Below are 17,622 nucleotides of genomic sequence, written 5' to 3'. Positions count from 1 at the left end.
AGAAATGAAAATGTCATTTATTGGAAACACGGAAAGTGTAGCACGAGTGCAACTACATCCTTGCTTCTCACATTGTGTCTCAGTCAGACTTACATAATTGATCTTTTTTTTTTTAAACATCCTCTTTCTATGCATATCAACAAAATAGATTAAAATGAAATCTATGGGGCTATATGTATGAAAATAAAGAAATAGTCGAGGATTTCTGTTTCTATTTACACGATTCAAGTGCCTACAATCAATAGTAGTACAGTACTGCATTACTATTATGTTTTTGGTTGCCTGCTGGACTGGACACGCTGCCACTTTATTAAGAACAACTGCTGATCGATACCTATTGTATTTCCCATCACATTTCAATCCCTTTGCTTGACTCGAACTCACCAGAATATTACAGGGGGGAAATGTGCCGCGAAAGCAGGACGGCGGCCGGCTACAAATGTCCGACGCGCACATTCAAGCCAGAGATGACAAAGTTGGACAAACGTGGATCTAATGATACTTCGCATTATGTCAGTGGGGTCCTCCACTTCCTCAGAGAGAAGGCTGTGCATAAAAGGGCCTCATGCAAAAAAAAAAAAACAAAATCAGGGTGGGAGGAGTTTGGTAACACAGTGTCCCAGATGCAGAAGGTTTGGCCCAAAAGGTTCCTTTTGCTGGCTTTGCTACTGATCATTGATGGCGGCGCGCGCGTCACACCACTGAGCCTTTGGAGGTGGACAGGTGGATGGAGTGGACGCGAGAGGCCAGCGTCTTCTCCAGGTCGTGCAGGATGTCCGAGCAGGGGGGGGCCGGGCCGTCTGGGGAGGAGGGAGCCGGCGGCGGGGCCTCGTACAGAAGCTGCTTGAAGGTGTCCAGCTCCACCAGCAGCGCCATGTTCTTCAGGAAGTAGCCCTCGATGAAGCGCGTCAGCTCCAAGGCGCCCAGGAACTGTGCGTTTCGAGAGATCAACGCAACATTAGCGCTTAGTGCCGGGATCGCGCTTATGCTTTGCTATTGGCCGTTGTCTGACCTTGGCGTGCTTGTAGAGGTCCACGCAGGTCTCGTTGGTGATGTTCTTGGAGCAGATGATCTCACAATGTCTCTGAAGGGCCTCGAGTTGGAAGAACTTGGAGGCAGACAGTAGCTGCGCGACACACGCGGCCGTCCCTCTCAGTTACAAATGCTAACCCGCACTAGCTAACGCAGGCTAAGCCAAGGCCCTCTTACCTCCATGACTTCGGTGTTGCGTATGTGCAAGAACTCTGCGCCCCCGCAGTAGAGATACTGCATCACCAACTGGACAGACGGAAACATTTATTGAGGTGTCTGGTGGCCACACTGCGCCCTAGTGGTTTGGAGGAGGCCTTACGTGAAATATGTTGTACTTGACGTGGCTGATTTCGATGCACGTGTTCTCGGCCGCCGGTCGGTTTTGCAGCAGCGATTTGAACCTGGAAGTGATCGACCCATTTTGTTTAAGTCTGCAGATGATGATGAGGAAGAAGAAGAAAAAAAAAAAAGAGCCTTTACCTGGGCGATGCGGTGAAAAGCAGAACTTTGTGTGCATAAAAGGGTTTCCCCTCCACCAGGAAGGTGACATCCGACATCTCCTTGTTGTTGAGGAAGTGCGGGTCTGCCGACAGCAGCACACAAAACGCCTCGTTAGTCATCTCGTCTGAGTGCGGCGGCAGCAGCTTAAACGAACGTGCTCCTTCGGGTGCTACACGCCTCGCCGAGTGGCTTTATGAAAAATGAAAACACAACAATTAGTAGATTAAAGCCGCATGCCGTGTCTTGTGCTGTTTGGCCTGCTTTCTGGGTGAGTCATCAACGTTTGGTGCCATGCTCCGCCAACACGCAATAACATAAGAACCCATGGAAATTCTCACCCATCTGTCAGGTCCGCGTGAGCCAAATTTGGTGGCAATCAGACAGAATCTTGAGGAGAGGTCTGGGAAATGGTCGCCCTAAAATGGACACTTCAGCCCAAAAGGGTGAACTTCCTCTTTTTTGGCCGTCGATCCTTGAGACTTTTTTGGTAGGTGTACTCCATGCCAACCAAACTTCATCCCGCTTAGCCAAATTGTCATCAGGGGTTGAATTAAAGTGCAATCCGACATTCAAACGGTAGGGGGCGCTACAGCGCAGCCATGAGCTTCTCTTGGATTTTTTTCTCAAACCATATTTTCCTTCAAACACGACAGGAGGTGCATTCTCCAGCTGGAGTGCACTCAGAGCAGTCGGATTCATATTTCAAAAAAGTAAAATAAATGTCAAAAATAATCGGAGAGGTGGAATTTTGTCGCAAAAGAGCGCGGTGACATTCGCCGCGCATCTTAAAAGCTTTAACATTTGACGGGAAGCTAGAAATAAGCCGTTCAAGTCGTCAGCCCGCCGCGGCAAACAAGTCGAGGGTGTCACCTAAGCGCGAGGTCTGCTTCCTCTTGATCTCGGTGAGCTTTGGGATGGGGAAGGGACCGTAGCACTGCGTGAAGATGACGGACAGCTGCTGGCTGATCACCTCGTTCTACACACATCAGCGGACAGTTCCACAGTCAGCGAGGGCGGGAGCGCTCAAATGTACAAAAGCCAAGCGGCGGCCGGAGGACCTTGCAGGACCGGAGGATGCGGAACATGAGGGGCAGGCCGTGCGTGAGCAGCTCCTCGGTGTACTCGTCCTCGCGGATGCAGCAGAAGTCCTTAAGCAGAGCCTGGATCAGCGGACGGCGCTGCTGGGCGAAGCCCGTCCGCAGCGACTCCAGCCACGTGTGCAGCGTCCACGGAACGCCTGGATGCGCGTGATGGGAAAGACTCCATCATTTTCACAAGTCGAGGATTAGATATACAGGCGGAACATTTTTGCTTGGTTAGGAAAATAAATCAACATTTCATGAGCATTACTAGAATGAGAATTTAAAAAAAATGTGACTTTGAAAAGCTTCACCCTCCCCCCCCCACCCCCTCGGATGAATGAGAGAATGAATGTTTTGACAGTGTCGCTTATGTCAGGTGGAGAATGAAGCTTGTGAAATGTGCTCACTTATCGATGACGGCGGTGCCTTGACTTCCGAGTGAATTCATGCCGTGCCTTGCACGTATCTCAAATCATCTTTCCCCATTGAGAGGAACGGTTCAGTTGTCTATCTGCATGAGCTGCGCCACCGTTTGTGATGCTTAGAGGTTAGCGCCATGCTTGCTAGCATGAAGCGAAGAAGAAATTGTTCACTCGTACTCTCAAGTCAAAGCACGAAAAACGTTGAGGTGTGGCATGCATGCGTGATTCTGACCTAAGCTGCGGATGTCGATGGTGATGTCCACATGGCCGTGCTCGGCGCTATGGTACATGGCTTCTTTCAGGGCGCGCAGCTTGGCCTTTCCTGTTCGCAACGTGCCGCCGCCGCCGCCGTTAGCGTGCGAGGCCGCCGCCTTCTGCGCCGACGGCGCCGAACCCTCGGCCAGGATCTCCTCCAGGGAAACGACGTCGGCCTTGTCCTTCTCCGTGTGGGACAGCAGCTTCCGGAACACGTTTCTACAAACAAAGCGGACCGCTGTCATTTTAGGGAACTCAATATTGGGCTAAAAGGTGCCACCTGTGCCCGTGCGCCGCCGCCAGGCTGAAAGAGTTCATGTCGCCGAGCGGCGCCGACGAGATGCCGTTGCGACACGCCGTGCCCATCATCGGGTCGCCACCTCGCTCCAGGAGCAGACTCACCAGCTCAAAGTTGCCTGCGTGGGACGACGGCAACTTCAAGAGGGCGATATTTCAGACAAATTTGAAATTTCTTTTCATGCGCACCCGCGGCCGAGGCCAGCTGGAGCGGCGTCTCCGTGTAGTTGTCGGCGCCGTCCTGCAGCGAACCCTCCACGCCGGCGCTGTTGTCCAGCAACAGCTAAGGGAGCAACAGGGAAGGAGTGGGGGGTCAAAGGTGGGCATTTTCCCACACTTATGGAATAGTCTGGAAGCGCTGACGTTAGTGTGTATGAAGTTATGGACACACAACAGGTTGATTTAGAATGTGGTGCGCATGAATCCATTGAGATCCATTAGTGATTGTATTCCTTATTTTTTTCCATCGAGGGGCGGGCCGTCACTACCTGCACGACAGGTGCGTGTCCGTGCAAGACGGCGAACGTGAGCGGCGTCCCGCCGCGTGCGTCGGGATAAACGGACGGGTGCTTGCGCACTGTGGCGGGCACCTGGGAGAGTCACATTACACAAGTTAACGGCGGGCCAGCGGGGGGGCGCTAGCAGGCGGTTGCAGGAAGAAGCGTCGTTTTTGGTTAGAAAAGCCGATAGAAAAGTCGAGCGAGTTCGCTTTGGGGGATTTTTTTTTTTTTTTTTTTTTGAAAATGAGCCGTTATGGCCACTTCAAGCTCATTTTCTTTCATCAAACTTTGAGAGATTGTGTTCCAGGTGAGGTGGCGCTTTGGACAGGTGACGTCAAGGTTGCCGAGGAGCGTTTGTGAAAATGGACGTCGGCGGACTCGTTCATTAAACGTGCGGCGGCGTGCTCTCTGGACTGCGGCGATTAGATGAGTCACACGCGCGCACGCGAGCTCTCTCCGGGAATGATGAGCATGCATTATTGATGAGCGGCAAAATAAACAAGCAAGAAAAAGCCCCGCAGAGGCGCCACAGCAATTTCGTTACCATCATGCGGCAGCCGAAGCACGGCCGGGAGTCGCTTACCTCGCCGTTGACGTCGGCGCCGGCGTCCAGGAGCATTTGGACCATGGCTTCGTCCCCGCGCACGCACGCGTACATCAGGGGCGTCATTCCCTGCAACGCAATGGTCACGTTGAATTTAATTTGATGATCTTTTTCTTGTAAAATAGTTGAATTATTTGTCTTTGAATGTAAAATGCTTCTTTTAAAAGTCGGACTTTTTCACTGGTGAAATTGGTTTTTGAGCAAAGGGTTGATTGGGCGAAGGCTGGCAACAAAAACTGAGAGAGACAAACAAGCATTTGCTCGCGTGGGAGACGACCGCGTATGTTGGCAGGCGCCGCCAGAAGATGCTTCTCGCTCTCAACTCTCGGCGGTGCCAAAAAGAAAGTGCCAAAAGAAGTGACGGACGACGATGACCTCCCTTCCACTTGGGGGGGGGCGCTAGAGACATGCCATGAGCCCCAATTGCTTTTGGAAAAGGATTCAAGACCCGTTTAGCACCTGCTCGCTGACGCTGTTGACGCCGTCGGGTCCGAGCAGGTTGACGGCCTGCTTGACCAGGTCGGTGCGTCCGCAGTTGAGCATCCGGAAGCCCAGGTCCTGCAGGAACTTGGCCTCCGTGGAGGCGGCGTCCAGCTTGCGGGTGCCGCAGAAACAATCCTCTGCTCTGCACACCATCCGAAACGGAAATATTGTGAATTTCAAAAGCGTCTATCGTCGGGTCGCTCCGGTCCGGCGGGCTGACTTGATTTGTCTGGGCTCGCAGTCGACGCCGGGCAGCATGAGTCGGGCGGCCTGCCGCACGTCGTCGCTGTCCACGGCCGGGCTGCGGCGGTGCTCGGCGTGGGCCACCGCCACCCGGATCCACTCCATCAGCGGCGGCATCACCAGGAAGGGCCTGAGGGGGCCGCAGCGCAGGCGTCAATAGCGCCGCCGCCGCCGCGCCTGGCGTGAATCGCGCCGCATCGACTTGCTCATTACACGTCTCTATAAAGGCCGAGCCAAGCCCATAAAATTGATTTAGACTTGCTGTGAGGGGGAAGAGAGAGATGCTAAAACTCTTACGAGCAGCCCTCAATCAAACTGAGCTTCATATTTCAGGGGCCGCGAAATCTCTACTTTTGTCCGATAACTCTAAATTGTTGTTTTGGGAGGAAAACTACCGACTTACTTTCCACCAGTGGCAACGTACCTCTCGGTGTGCAGGGTGACCTTGGAGGGCTCCACGTTGGGGTTCTCCCACTCCACCTGTGGGCAGTGCATGAAGTAGCACAGGGTGTAGAGCGCCTCGGGCTCCCAGTGGACGTCTCCGCCGCCGCAAGTCGCCGCCACGCCCGAGCTGCCGCTGCTGCTGCTACTGACGGTGGCGGCGGCCATCTTGTGGTGGTGGGGATAGTGGTGGTGGTGGTGGAGCGGGCTCCCGGTGCTGCTGTTCTTCACGTGCAGCGGCTGCAGGTGGTGCATGGCCCGCGACACCAAATCGCCTGCGAGAACAAAAAATAAATTCATGCAACATAGCATTTTCTCAAATTTGATCTTTTTTTTTTTTTTAGGTGTTGGACGGCCATCTTAAGACGCGCTTGGACTTTTGTATGCAATTCAGCTGCAAATGAAGGCTTGCATGATGTATCTGATCTTTTTTTTTTTTTTAATTCTTGTAATGGCTGAAGGTTGGCTGTCACGCCCGCATTCCAGGAAGCGGCCTCGGTCGGCGAGAAGATAAAGAGCATAAAAGAAAAGGGAGAAAGCCAGATCCTAGAAGGCGTCCACGCCTGGCGAGCTGAGAAGTGGCAGGGGAAGGGGGGGGGGGGCCCAAAGCGCGTCTGCAAATAACAACTTTGATTTTTAACGAGACAAACTGCTAATGCCTCCCTTGATGAAGCGCTTTTGTGCTGCTTCATTAATTCCTCTGCTGTCGTTGCTTGTTTTTTTTTTTTTTTTTTTTGAGGGGGGGGGGGGTGTCTATGCTGTGATGAGCTCAGCAAACCACACACAGACACACACACACACACACGGGAAAGCACATCTTTTTGCTTTTCCCTGTCGGAAGGACTCGCGACTTTCTCCTCTGTGCTGATGAAATATGCAAATGAGCAAATAATATAATATCCCTGTTTGATGTTTATTTTGAAAAACAAGGACCTTCTAGTTTAGGATGAATGGATTCATTGTTTCAAGTGAATCCTTGGCAAGCGAGGCCGGCGCGGCTCGTGTCGTCCTCGCTATCGCTCCCGGAAGGCCGCCCTTCCGACACATGCCAGAAAGATTTTTGTGGAGGACGCAGGCTGAGCAAACGTCAGGCCAAGAAAACAAAGATGTCTGAAGAGCGCTCAAATCGGCACTCGGGGGCGTTTCTCGTGTTGAAGAAAGGAACGGGGTCTTGCTGGCCCCTTCTATTCCACCTCACCTTCATTTCCAACGTGTCACGGCAAGAAAAATGAGGCCTATCAAGTCCAGGATCATCAAAAATAGATGTCCCTGCCTGCAGATGGTGCGTGATACTCACTCAGCTCGCCGATGCTTCCAACACGCGTGGCCAGCAACGATTGCTCCAACGTGCGCAGTTCGGCCGGCGTGAGGCAGCCGTGACCCGAGCGCTGCTGCTGATCCCGGTGGAGGTTCAGACTCTCGGGGAGGCTCAGCACACCTGCGTAAGCATCAACACAAGAGTGGGTCAAACACGATTTCACGTCGCTCAATGAAAATGCACTTTGTCATTGATGTGGGGATGAAGCCGAAAGGAAAAGGCAGGAGTCCATTTTGGGTGGGATTAGCCAGGCCGTAATCCTGGTCAAGGTCAATTAGGCCACATTGATGATGAGCCGCCGAATCAAACGGGTGGCCCTTTTTTTTATTTTTTTTTTTCCCACCTGCAGGAATCGATTCTCTTCTGAAGGAGTGCGGCAATCCCCCCTCACCGGTGAGAAAACTCTCCCGGAATATTAACAGGTAGTCGCCATGGCAACAGGCGATTGGGCTGTGATTGGCTCAGCAGGCCTTAGTGTAAGGGAAGCAAAAAAAAAAAAATTTAAAAAAGGAAACCTCACAGCTGCACGCGTGCTTGGGCACAATGCGGTCCCGCAAAATAATAAACCAATGCATTATTTTTGGGCCAATTCTCATTTCATTTGCTGCCGTGATGAAAGCAAAAGAGGAAGCGAGAGCACACGTCGAAAGATTTCCGTCCGCGCAATCGTTAGAGCATCGTTGCGATATCGTTAGCGATTCATTTGCTGCCTCGTAAGCGACCCAAAGGGAAAAAAAAAACGGCAATTGGAAAGTGTTGAAAATGGTGCAGTTGACATCAAGGTCAAAAAAAACCTTCCGGCGCCCTAAAGGTGGCGCCGGCAAAGTGCGGCAACAATTGTTCTGACGCAATTGCACACGTTCTGGCACATTCGGGGCGGCTTTTGGCGCTTCCAGGTCAACGCACCATCTGTCACCCAGCTTGGCCGCTTGCCGAGTTCGCAGCTGCGATGGCCGACACCGCCGAGGCGGCGTGACGTGAAGAAACGACCCGAAAAGAAATTCCTTTCCAAAACGTCAACTTGTGCCATTTCATTTTCTAGTGTCCACCTACCTGGAGTAATCATTTTGCACAGCAATGAAAACAAAAGCTCCCTCGAGCTACGAGCTAAGCTAAGTCTTGACAGCGGCCGAGACCTTCATATTCTTTTGGCCGCTGTCAGCACCGCGGCGGCGGCGGCGTGGGCGGCAACGCCCCTGACAGCTTCGATGCTGACTGAGGTCGAGGGAGGAGGTTAAGGTCGGGGTCACGGGGGGGGGGGGGGAGTGTCCCGGCCTGCCACTCCCTGTCACCGTGACGATCCCTGGGGAAATTGCGGGTGACGGCGCAGGCCGTCAGCCGGGCCCTTAATGGAGGTGTCAGGTGTGCATTCCATCGGACGGCCATGACGTGACAGCGGAGCGGAGGAAGCGTCAAACGGGCACGTCGGGTCGTTTTTTCTTTTCTTTCCTGCACGAGAACCCAAATCCGATCCCTGCAACATTCTATAGACTTTAAAATAGAACATGTAATTTCCCGAATTTCTTTTTTTTCCCAACTTGACTTTAATTGTCGTGATGACTCCTACCACGGGGACCACAGAGTTTTTTCTTATTGTTTTGAGGTTTGGAGTGTGCGTCCAATCGGGGAAGTGGGTCAGGTGCACGCGGCGCGCATGAGCCAGGAGAGCAGCTGAGGACATTTGCACATGCAGGCGCACTCAAAAAGAAGAAACTGCCGTGAGTCACTTGCAGAATCGACGTCAAGCGACACTTTTTCATACCTCGGCTTCATTGTTCGCACCTTGACTCATCATTCCTCAAGAAAGAAAAAAAATAGCGGGCTTTCTGGACACTTCCCCACTCACGTGTTTTTTTTTGTCCTCCTCCAACACCCGACAACAAGTCACTAGAAATGCTGCCAATGAATCTTCCAACTCACTTGGATTTTTTTCAATCGGGTGAGGGTTGGTGATCAAGTTCCAAATTAGGGCTTTTTGAAAGCATGACGCGGCATCGTGATCGATGACGGCTGCCCGCAGGCCGGCGGCGTCCGCTCCCGACACGACGCGCCCCATCGATTTGTGCCATCGCGACCGATCAACCGAGTCAACGAACGCTCTGATCAATAACGACTCCCGCGCGCAGCGGCCATTTTCACTGCACGAGCTCAGCACCGCGTTAATGCTTGCCGCTCACCTGCTCGCTTACCAAGGAAATCGATACTGCAATTCCTTCCGTGTCCACACGAGGGCGCCAATAACAAGACGTTTCAAAGCATCTCTAAATCAACCCTCGAGCCCACCCGGCGCAAAGTCTTCCGAGCCAAAAGGGGGCAGCCCGTGCTGATAAGGGCTTTACGGCGGTGAAATATGGACTGCCGGCCCGGGGAGGAAAACCCTTGATTGTTTTTGCTCTCCAGCGAGCCCCATGTCATCCGTGTTGCAGTGCGACAGATTGTAAAGTCAGCGGCTGCACAAGCTGCGCTCCGCAGCCAGCCATATCTTTACATCGCTTGTTGTCTTTGCGGCCCATCTCTTCCTACAAAAAAAGAAAAAAGAAAGCCAAGCAAGGGGTGATAAGAGAGGAGGCGGTGAGATATGCCTCTTAGCGGGTGACAGCGAGGCTTGCTGACGCGCACAAGTTTATCGTTAGCATCAAAGACAATGGAATTAGCAGCCTCGCTCGCGAAATGGAAATAAGACGAATGAATCACTTATGATGTCGTCCTTTAACAGCCAGAAGAACTTCCGTTTTAATCCCAAGTGCGCATTCGATTTCATCACGCGGTGATGATGCAAAACTAAGACGCAATGCAATGAGCAATCCTGACGTCATCGTGTTGCGAGCGGGCGATCGTTGGCGGCTGCCCGCAGGCAGGCGGCTCAGCGCCCGACCCGATTTATACCATCGCAACCGCCATTCATTAGTCCATTGACCGCCATTGACCACAATTGGTCAACCAGGTCACTCGCGCTCTCTTCGATAATTACAGAACACACACAGAATGCAAAATAAAAAAAGAAGAGTCAACATGAATAAAAAGCAGGAAAGTTGCAGCCATTAAGCAGTGATGGACGAGCATTGGCCGCGTGACATCCGTCATGCTAATTTCCGGAATATTGCGCACGCCTTCTTGCGGGAGAGCCCATTTAGCATCTGGCAGCGAGAGCGAGCAACGGTGCCAAAAAGTGCAGCTTGTTCTCCCCGGAGAGCATTTGTCAACTTGCTGGCAGAGCGAGTGTTTATTTGAGGACGCTGGAAACGTTTTCACACGAGTGGACGCAAAGTGGGGGATTGTTTTTTGTTGTTGTTGTTGATGGGCTGAGCATTGCCCACATTGTTCCGGATGAAGTTAACATCAGAGAGAAGCTGAGAAAACAAAGACAGAAAAGAGAAAGGTCGAGGCCGTGCCACGGAGAAATGTCGAGATTTGCGATGCGGCAGGACAAGAACGTCAGACTGTCCGAGCGCAGCAAATAAAACGTTCCGGCCTTCAATTATCTCCCGGAGGGAGAAAAAAAGACATTGACTCGCCTCCCCGCGGATACGGAGAAGGCGCCCGAGAGGAGAGCGGAATACCAAGTGCCGATGCAAACGCCGGGAAGCACCTTCAGCAAATTTCAGCAAGGTCAGAAATGAGCAGGAACGGAGAAAGACGTTTGGCTTGGAAGGACCCGGAATCTTACGGCGAGCGACGGGGACGATGGCCATCATCTCCCCTGGGTTACGACCTTTCCAAATGTTAGTGAGTCGGGAAAGCTCATCAGCAACGCATCAATATTAATACGCACACACTCAAAAATGCCATCAATTCAGAGAAGGCGGCGCTTGGCCTTGTTCGCGATGAATTCCGAGCGTGGGACCAAATGAGAAGAACAAGTTGGTGAAGCAGCATGCGGCTCTTTTGCCAAGGTTATTTCTGAAGGCCCAACAATTGGATGTTGACTCAATGATGGACTGAATAAAAATCACCATTATTTGGACTGATATTGAAATCACAATTAATTTCAAAAGATACGATATATTCAACTGCCAATTTTCAAAATATAACGAAAGATTAGTAACAACATCAATTCACATAATATAGCAACAGTACAAAAGGATGACTACAAATAAAAAGGGACTGTTACGGCTATGCACGCCTTGGCCTCTAGGGGCAGTGGGGTGCCGTGTATGCACTTTGGTTCAGGAGGAAAAATCGTAGAGGAAGAAATGATGACTCTAAAAACACGACTTATGCACACGTTACTAATCATGAATAAGAAAATGCTTAGGAAAAAGTCAATTTGGTTCAAACATTTATGGAAAACCATTCCATAATTCATGAAAATGTCAAATATTATCCATTTCAAACGAGCAAGTTTTTAGCGCGAGTGAATTGAAAACAAATCGCTTACTTGTGTCGCTCCACGCATGCGGGCTTTGTTGTTAAAATAATAAATTGACTGAAAAACACACACAACAGCGGCGGTTAGTCACTGTCAACTACTTCCGGGTTCCATGTTATACGCAAAATGATACATTGTACAACCGTATGTATCATATTCCAAAACAATAATTAGCTCACCTGAAACACACACTACAGCGTCAATTACACTCGGCGAAACTCCCGCTCACTGTCAACTACTTCCGGGTACTGAGGACCCCTGTAGTTGTCCCAGGCAGGTGCCTTATTGAAATCCCCAAATATTCGCCACTGATACAAGAAGAGAGTACTATTTGCATATAACGTGTTCAGAAACATATTCACAAAGTAATTAGAAAATAATAATTAATTATGAATTTCCATTCAAATGTCCCAAAAACCACCATGGGCCCCACACTTGGCAACAGCTACTATATTTTGTCAAATCAGTCGGGACGTTCTTCAAACTATTTAAGGCACAGAAAAAAACAAACAAACAAATGAAGTCAACTTCCACGGGGGAGCTTGTTCTCGGGCCGGAATCAATTTGGAATACAGCGCATTTTGGATGCCAGCCCGGGAAAACGTGTCGTGTTGTAGCTGGATTGGATGATGTCATGCCATGAGATTAGCGCTCTTGTGCATTTCTGTGTGTGTGTGGGCCAACTGGTGAGCACATTAACCGTGTTGCCACTCAAATTTTTATTTACCAATAATATTTTTGTGATGGTGCGGGGCTAATGTATGCTGTGACCACAGCACGGCTCAGAGTGCTGCCATGGCAACACAGTGGCAAGAAAAAAATTGTTTATTTGATGATTGTTGACAGAGATGTGCCAAGTGGGCAATGCAGGCCCGCCCGCTGCGATCTCAACGATTTTTCCACAGCGTTTGACATCCGCTTGAGTCTATTCAAGTCTCGTGCCGCGCGATGATAATCGTTGTTATTCACTCACACCCCCTTTGGATTTTTGAAAGTGACCTTTGCCCCCTGGCGCCACCTCATTTCTCACATGAGCTCACACATCATCCGTGGGCTGAAGCAAACACGTTCACCCGCTGACCCTTGCCGGATCAAGCTCCGCCTCTGTTCCTTCCCGTTTCGTCGGTCTCGTGACCACCCATAGAGTATTCCGAAAGCTTCCTCCGGGAGTGAGCTCGGCGAGCGGCGCCATCCATCAAGCTTGTCACGGGGTCGCTCCGGGGCGGTCGACGAGGGCCCGGGCGCTCGGGACTCGGCTCGTTTGCCCACCGTGATTATCCCCGTTTTGCCAGGCGGAAACAAACGCTCGCTCGGCCTCTTCGCGTCTTCTTCTAGCGGGCGGCGGGATGCGCTTCCCAATCAAATGTCTTGGTAACGTTGTGATCCGCACGACAGTTACAAACGATTTTGCTCAAATAAGCTCATTTGAAATATTCCGTTGAGATTTAGCCGATGTTGGCACGCCTAGGGGAAATTCCCGGATGCTTTTTCTGGGATTCTCACAAAAAAAACATTCCGGATCATTTCCACTAGCGAATGGATGGCTCTCGGGGTGATTATCTAGCAGGCTGCAGAAATCTAATCAAAACGGCTTCATTAGTTTTTATATAAGCTCGCTCGCACGAGCGCGACGGCAGATTTGACGGATTGCGTGGCTCCGTGTCATATTTCAAAGTAATACCAAGCAATTAAGTCCAAAAACAAAAATCATTCAGCAGTCGCAGATGGGCTGGCTTCAGTCAAACGACCTCCTTTCAACCCAAAAGTGCAGAAAACAAACTTTGGCTGACGAGACGGCGTTTTATGCGCAACTTTGATGCTAATCGTAGTAGCATTGGATCTGCCTTTGAGTATGCGCCAACGTGACGTCATCACGTCGACTCCGAATTTGAAATGGTCTTCATCACCTTTTCACCCTGCCGCCTGCAACTTCGTAAGGTCGGCTGGATTTGAACGTCTCCAAAGCCGCGTCTGGCGAACTTCTCGGGTCGCGGGCGCTCTCGGCTACGAGCTGGCCTACTTTTGCAAAGCCCCCAGAATCCAGTCGAGGATGTCTATAACGGCTAACCGGCGTGCCGGCGCCTCGCTAGACGGGCCGCGGGCAAGCTCCTCATGCTCCGCGGCGCCGTTTACACTCGCTCGTGACCTCATCCGCGGCTGAATCACCGAGCGAGCACGCTTTCACACAGTCACGGCGGGATGCACGGTGGTCGTGTCATACAGTGGTGCATTGATTTATGCATGAGATGGATGAAAAGAGAAAGAGAGAGTGCTCGAGAGAGATGGATGCTAATGCGTTACTGCTATCAATACTGACGGAAGAGAGAGAATCCCATTTGAATCCTGCAGACTCAACTCAAATATTGCTCCTCTAAATTTCAAGTAGACACATCAGCCAGCCCGTAGGAGGCTGTCAAGGCTTGACGTCTCCGGCGAGCGTGTGCGTGTGTGTGTGAAATAATAAAGGAGCTGGCTGGTGAATTCTTCGTGGCACGAGCGAGCGGAGGGGGGGGAAGCCAAAGTGTCAGGAATCCAGCGAGAGGACTCCTGACACAAATGGGACGTCAGGAGCACAGCGCGAGTGGCAGGCGTCACGCCTGACATGCGAACCACGAAGGAGGGAACAAATTTGGATCAGCACCTCTGGCGTTGCAAAACGTTTGGGGGGAAATATCCTCGCTATTCTGGCAATATATATTTAGAGATTTCGACAGGCAAAAAAGTTAGATTTGGATTTTGCAGCAGCCCGTTTTTTTTTTTTAACGATAGCCACCGCTAGCCATTTCATGCACAAAGTAAGAAAGAGAGACAGATTTATTCAAATTGCTATAAAAAAAAAGAAAAAAAAAGAAGACAGATGGGCCCTCTGGATTGTTATTGGAATTTTCCTCATTGCTTTCATCACCTTCCTACTAAAGATAGCCGCCGCCATTGTTTAGGTTGCAATACCAGGCCCGAACCTCGCAGCCAGTTTCAAGTGGAACGTGTCTGACTCATCCACTTACAGAAAAAAGGACTAGAAGAAAAAAAAAAGAAAAAGAAACTAAAAGCTCTCACGCCGCAACATGCAGGTCAGAGAAAAGACGGCTCTTTGGATCATGACACTGTCGGCTGAGAAGAAGTCTGTCGTCGATTAATCCCGCATTTGTTGAAACGCCACAAGTGAACGGATCTGGTGAAATTCAGAGGCGGCTGCAGATTTGGACAGAGTTCCCCTTTGCAGCACAACGGTTACGAAATGCATGGCCGAGTGGCCGCCTCTGCATGCTCTTCTCCATCGAGCGCATCTCACTGGCCTATTTTGCGCGGTGGTGCCGCCAGATGGTTCTCCCCAGAGGCGCCGGGAACTCGCCCCGCGCTCGCCCTCGTTAATTAAAGCAGCAGCCGGCGGTCCTGTCGCCTTCCAAAAGCTCACAGAGGACAGCGACCCGGAATTTTTTTTTTTTAATCAGACGCAACATGAAAGCAAAGCTGTATCTCCATGTTAGCATTTGGGCTAATCTCAGTTTATCCGTGACCAAATGCTGCAACAAAATGCTCAAGAAGATCACCCGAAAGGTCCGAAATAGGATGAGCTAGCTCCAGATGAATCTAGAAAAACCCTTATTGATTGATTTACCGATAAATCAGCAGGTGTTACTTTTCCACGGTAACCGCGGCGACACGGAAAATGTCAACAAGTGTTTGTCGAAAGGTACGAGCTAACTTTTGTCACCGCCATAAAAAGACATATCGGCCGAATCGGCATTTTCCGAAAACCCGAAGACGAAGAGGCGTCCTTGAGCTCTTGAGATTGAAAATCCATCCGCAGAGAGCTGCTAGCGGAGAAGGTTTTACTACTTTCCGAGCAGCCATTTTGGAATGCAAAGCGGAGGGCGCAAAAAGAAAACAAAGGTCAACGGGATGCGGAAACAACTTTGCCATCCGGCTTAATCTGTCTTCTATCATGAAATTACCCACCGCATAAAAATTCATCACGGCCGGCGGAACGACGGCCATTTGTCAGCCGGCCGGCCTCGAGCTCGGAGGGCGCCTAATAATCGCGAGGACAACAAAGGATCGGGAAGAATTATGCAAATGCGCTCGCCCCGACCTCCCGTGGCGGACGGCATCGTGAACGATGGGAGCAGGCGGAGGAGACGTCCCGCTGCTAATTTAATGGAGCGGCCACGCAAGAACCTTTGGCTGGCGCGTCATCCGTCCGGCGCCCGACACCTCCTTGGGGAAGGTCGCAACAAATGTGATCGTGACGGATTCTGAACGTTTCTGCAAAACGTGCACCTGTTGGAAAGACATCATCACATTTATCGTAATTAGGCAGATTAGCATTTGCGTCCCAAATGAACGCGCGCGTTTGCCATGATGAAACCGCGACATCGTTAGTACTAAATGAATGCGCACAGTTAATGAAGATAATTGGATCGTTTGGCAAACGTTTAGATGTCCCCAGAGGAAATTCCGTTTCTATTACACAGTCTACGTAATCTAAAAAGGATTGTGCTGCAGAGACGGGAAGTTTTAATAGCAACTTCCCTCAGAACAAGGTAGGTCTTAGTTGCATTGCACCCAAGTTCTGACAATTTGGCTTTAGTCCTTCAACTATTCCGGGAACTCCAAGTTTCCAGGACTATGGAAACTCCAAGTTCTCAGTATACTTCACCCCCTGAAGGTGGGAACTTACCGCTGGAGTTCTTCCCGCAGACGAGGTGCTGGCAGGGCTGCAGCAGCCCCCAGATCTCCGAGTCTGCAGCCACGGCCTGCTCCAAAGCTTCCAGGCTGAGGTCGGCCGCTCCGTCGTCCCGTTGCAGCAGGGCACTGCGCAGGACTCGGTCGAGAACCTCCCGGAAGAGGCTCTCCACGCACGCCGTCAGGTAGATGGCGGCGTGCTCGTGGACGCGCAGCGCCACGCGGCTGTCCACCATCCACCTGAAGAACTTGCCCACGGAGAAGACGAGCCCGCAGCGCGCTGATTTGCCGCGACCGAACTTGTCGGCCGCGCTCATGTTGTACAGGGACAAGGCGCTGAGCGCGGCCGCGATGCAGTTGACGGAGATGGTCCAGGAGAGGACCACCTTGACGGCGCTGTGCACCTCCAGCTTGGAGCATTTGGCGTAGCGCAGGCTGAGCCGCTGCGCCTCCCGGGCCAGGCGCACCAGCGCGCGGCTGACGAGCACCGAGAGCCGCGCCAGCACCTCCGGGGACGGCGGCGGCAGCGGCGGCTCCTCTTCCGGCCCGGGTCCCGGCCGCTGCCGCCGCCGCCGCAGCGCGCCCTCCACCTCGGCCAGGCTCCACGGCACCTCCTCCGGCTCGGGGAGCTTGGCGCACAGCTGGCTCGCGCACTCCAGCGCCTCCGTGTCCTCGGCCAGCACGGTGTTGACCGTGTCCAAGCTGTTCTGTCGGCTGTGCATGGATCCCGTCAGATGCCAGCGGTTGCCGCCGTGCGGGAGGGACTGCAGGGGCGGCTCGGAGCAGCACAGCGACACGCTGGACGACCGGACCGAGTCCGCCGCGCCACCATAACCGGAATCGAGCGTTAGGTCCTCCAGCGTCCTCACCGCGGTGCTCTCAACAGCGTTGCCTGCCATCGCCGCGCCGCATACTGCTGGGCACGCGTGCGTGCGTGCGTGCGTGCGTTCGTGGTTCCCTGCGCGACTCTTAAAAAGAAGCCATGCGAGCTCGGTGGGCTCTTCACGGAGCCCTGTGCGTCATTGCCCCGCGTTGCTGCGACACGGGCCGGCAGCGGAGCACACGAAACTTTAGTTTGCCTGCGACCCTCCCTCCGTCCCTCCCTCCCTCTGCCCGACGCTCTGCGGAGGCGCGCGTGGCTCCTCGCGCAACACTCGGAGGAGGAGTCCGTGTTGAGTGACAGCTACAAAACAACCTGCACAAACAAATAAGGAAAATTGCAGGGCAATAGCCCTCCCGCAAGAGGCCTGTCCCCTCAAATAAAATGAAATGATTACTGTTTTATTCTTACATCCCTCCTCCCTCCCTTCCTTTTCTCATCCATCCCTATTTCCTTCCATTTATCGTCCATTCCTTCATCCATCCTTTCATACTTTTCATGTTCCCTTG

The 17,622-nt window shown here is 51.9% G+C and overlaps 1 protein-coding gene across 3 annotated transcripts; it reads right to left on the bottom strand.

Annotated features, from left to right (window-relative positions):
- Position 1: 1 nt before the first annotated feature.
- On the bottom strand, positions 2–17,325 carry LOC133145225 (ankyrin repeat and BTB/POZ domain-containing protein 3-A-like). Of its 3 annotated transcripts, XM_061268478.1 has the most exons (17): positions 16,229–17,325; positions 7,158–7,298; positions 5,844–6,135; positions 5,397–5,549; positions 5,153–5,318; positions 4,673–4,762; positions 4,078–4,179; positions 3,779–3,872; positions 3,573–3,708; positions 3,270–3,511; positions 2,592–2,770; positions 2,404–2,509; positions 1,513–1,615; positions 1,352–1,433; positions 1,210–1,278; positions 1,013–1,126; positions 2–930 (listed from the first exon to the last, which is right to left on the bottom strand). In XM_061268478.1, the coding sequence occupies exons 1-17, from the start codon at positions 17,130–17,132 to the stop codon at positions 694–696; spliced, it is 3,210 nt and encodes a 1,069-aa protein (XP_061124462.1). In that variant the 5' UTR covers positions 17,133–17,325; the 3' UTR covers positions 2–693. The 3 variants fall into 3 exon arrangements, with proteins under 3 accessions (XP_061124462.1, XP_061124463.1, XP_061124464.1); XM_061268479.1 differs by lacking the exon at positions 4,078–4,179; XM_061268480.1 differs by lacking the exons at positions 2–930; positions 1,013–1,126; positions 1,210–1,278; positions 1,352–1,433 and having other exon boundaries at positions 1,567–1,722.
- Between the last annotated feature and the right edge of the window lie 297 nt (positions 17,326–17,622).

Source organism: Syngnathus typhle, linkage group LG21 (assembly GCF_033458585.1).
Source record: "Syngnathus typhle isolate RoL2023-S1 ecotype Sweden linkage group LG21, RoL_Styp_1.0, whole genome shotgun sequence".
Classification (NCBI taxonomy): Eukaryota; Metazoa; Chordata; class Actinopteri; order Syngnathiformes; family Syngnathidae; genus Syngnathus; species Syngnathus typhle.
The sequence above is the reverse complement of the archived record's forward strand: the minus strand, read 5'-3'. Positions and strand labels throughout refer to the sequence as shown.

Coding starts and splice junctions, on each gene's coding strand:
- LOC133145225 (XM_061268478.1), bottom strand. CDS start 17,132: ATGGCAGGCAACGCTGTTGAGAGCACCGCGGTGAGGACGCTGGAGGAC. Junction 7,299..16,228: donor CTGCGGGAAGAACTCCAGCG/GTAAGTTCCCAC, acceptor ATGCTTACGCAG/GTGTGCTGAGCCTCCCCGAG. Junction 5,319..5,396: donor TGCGAGCCCAGACAAATCAA/GTCAGCCCGCCG, acceptor GATGGTGTGCAG/AGCAGAGGATTGTTTCTGCG.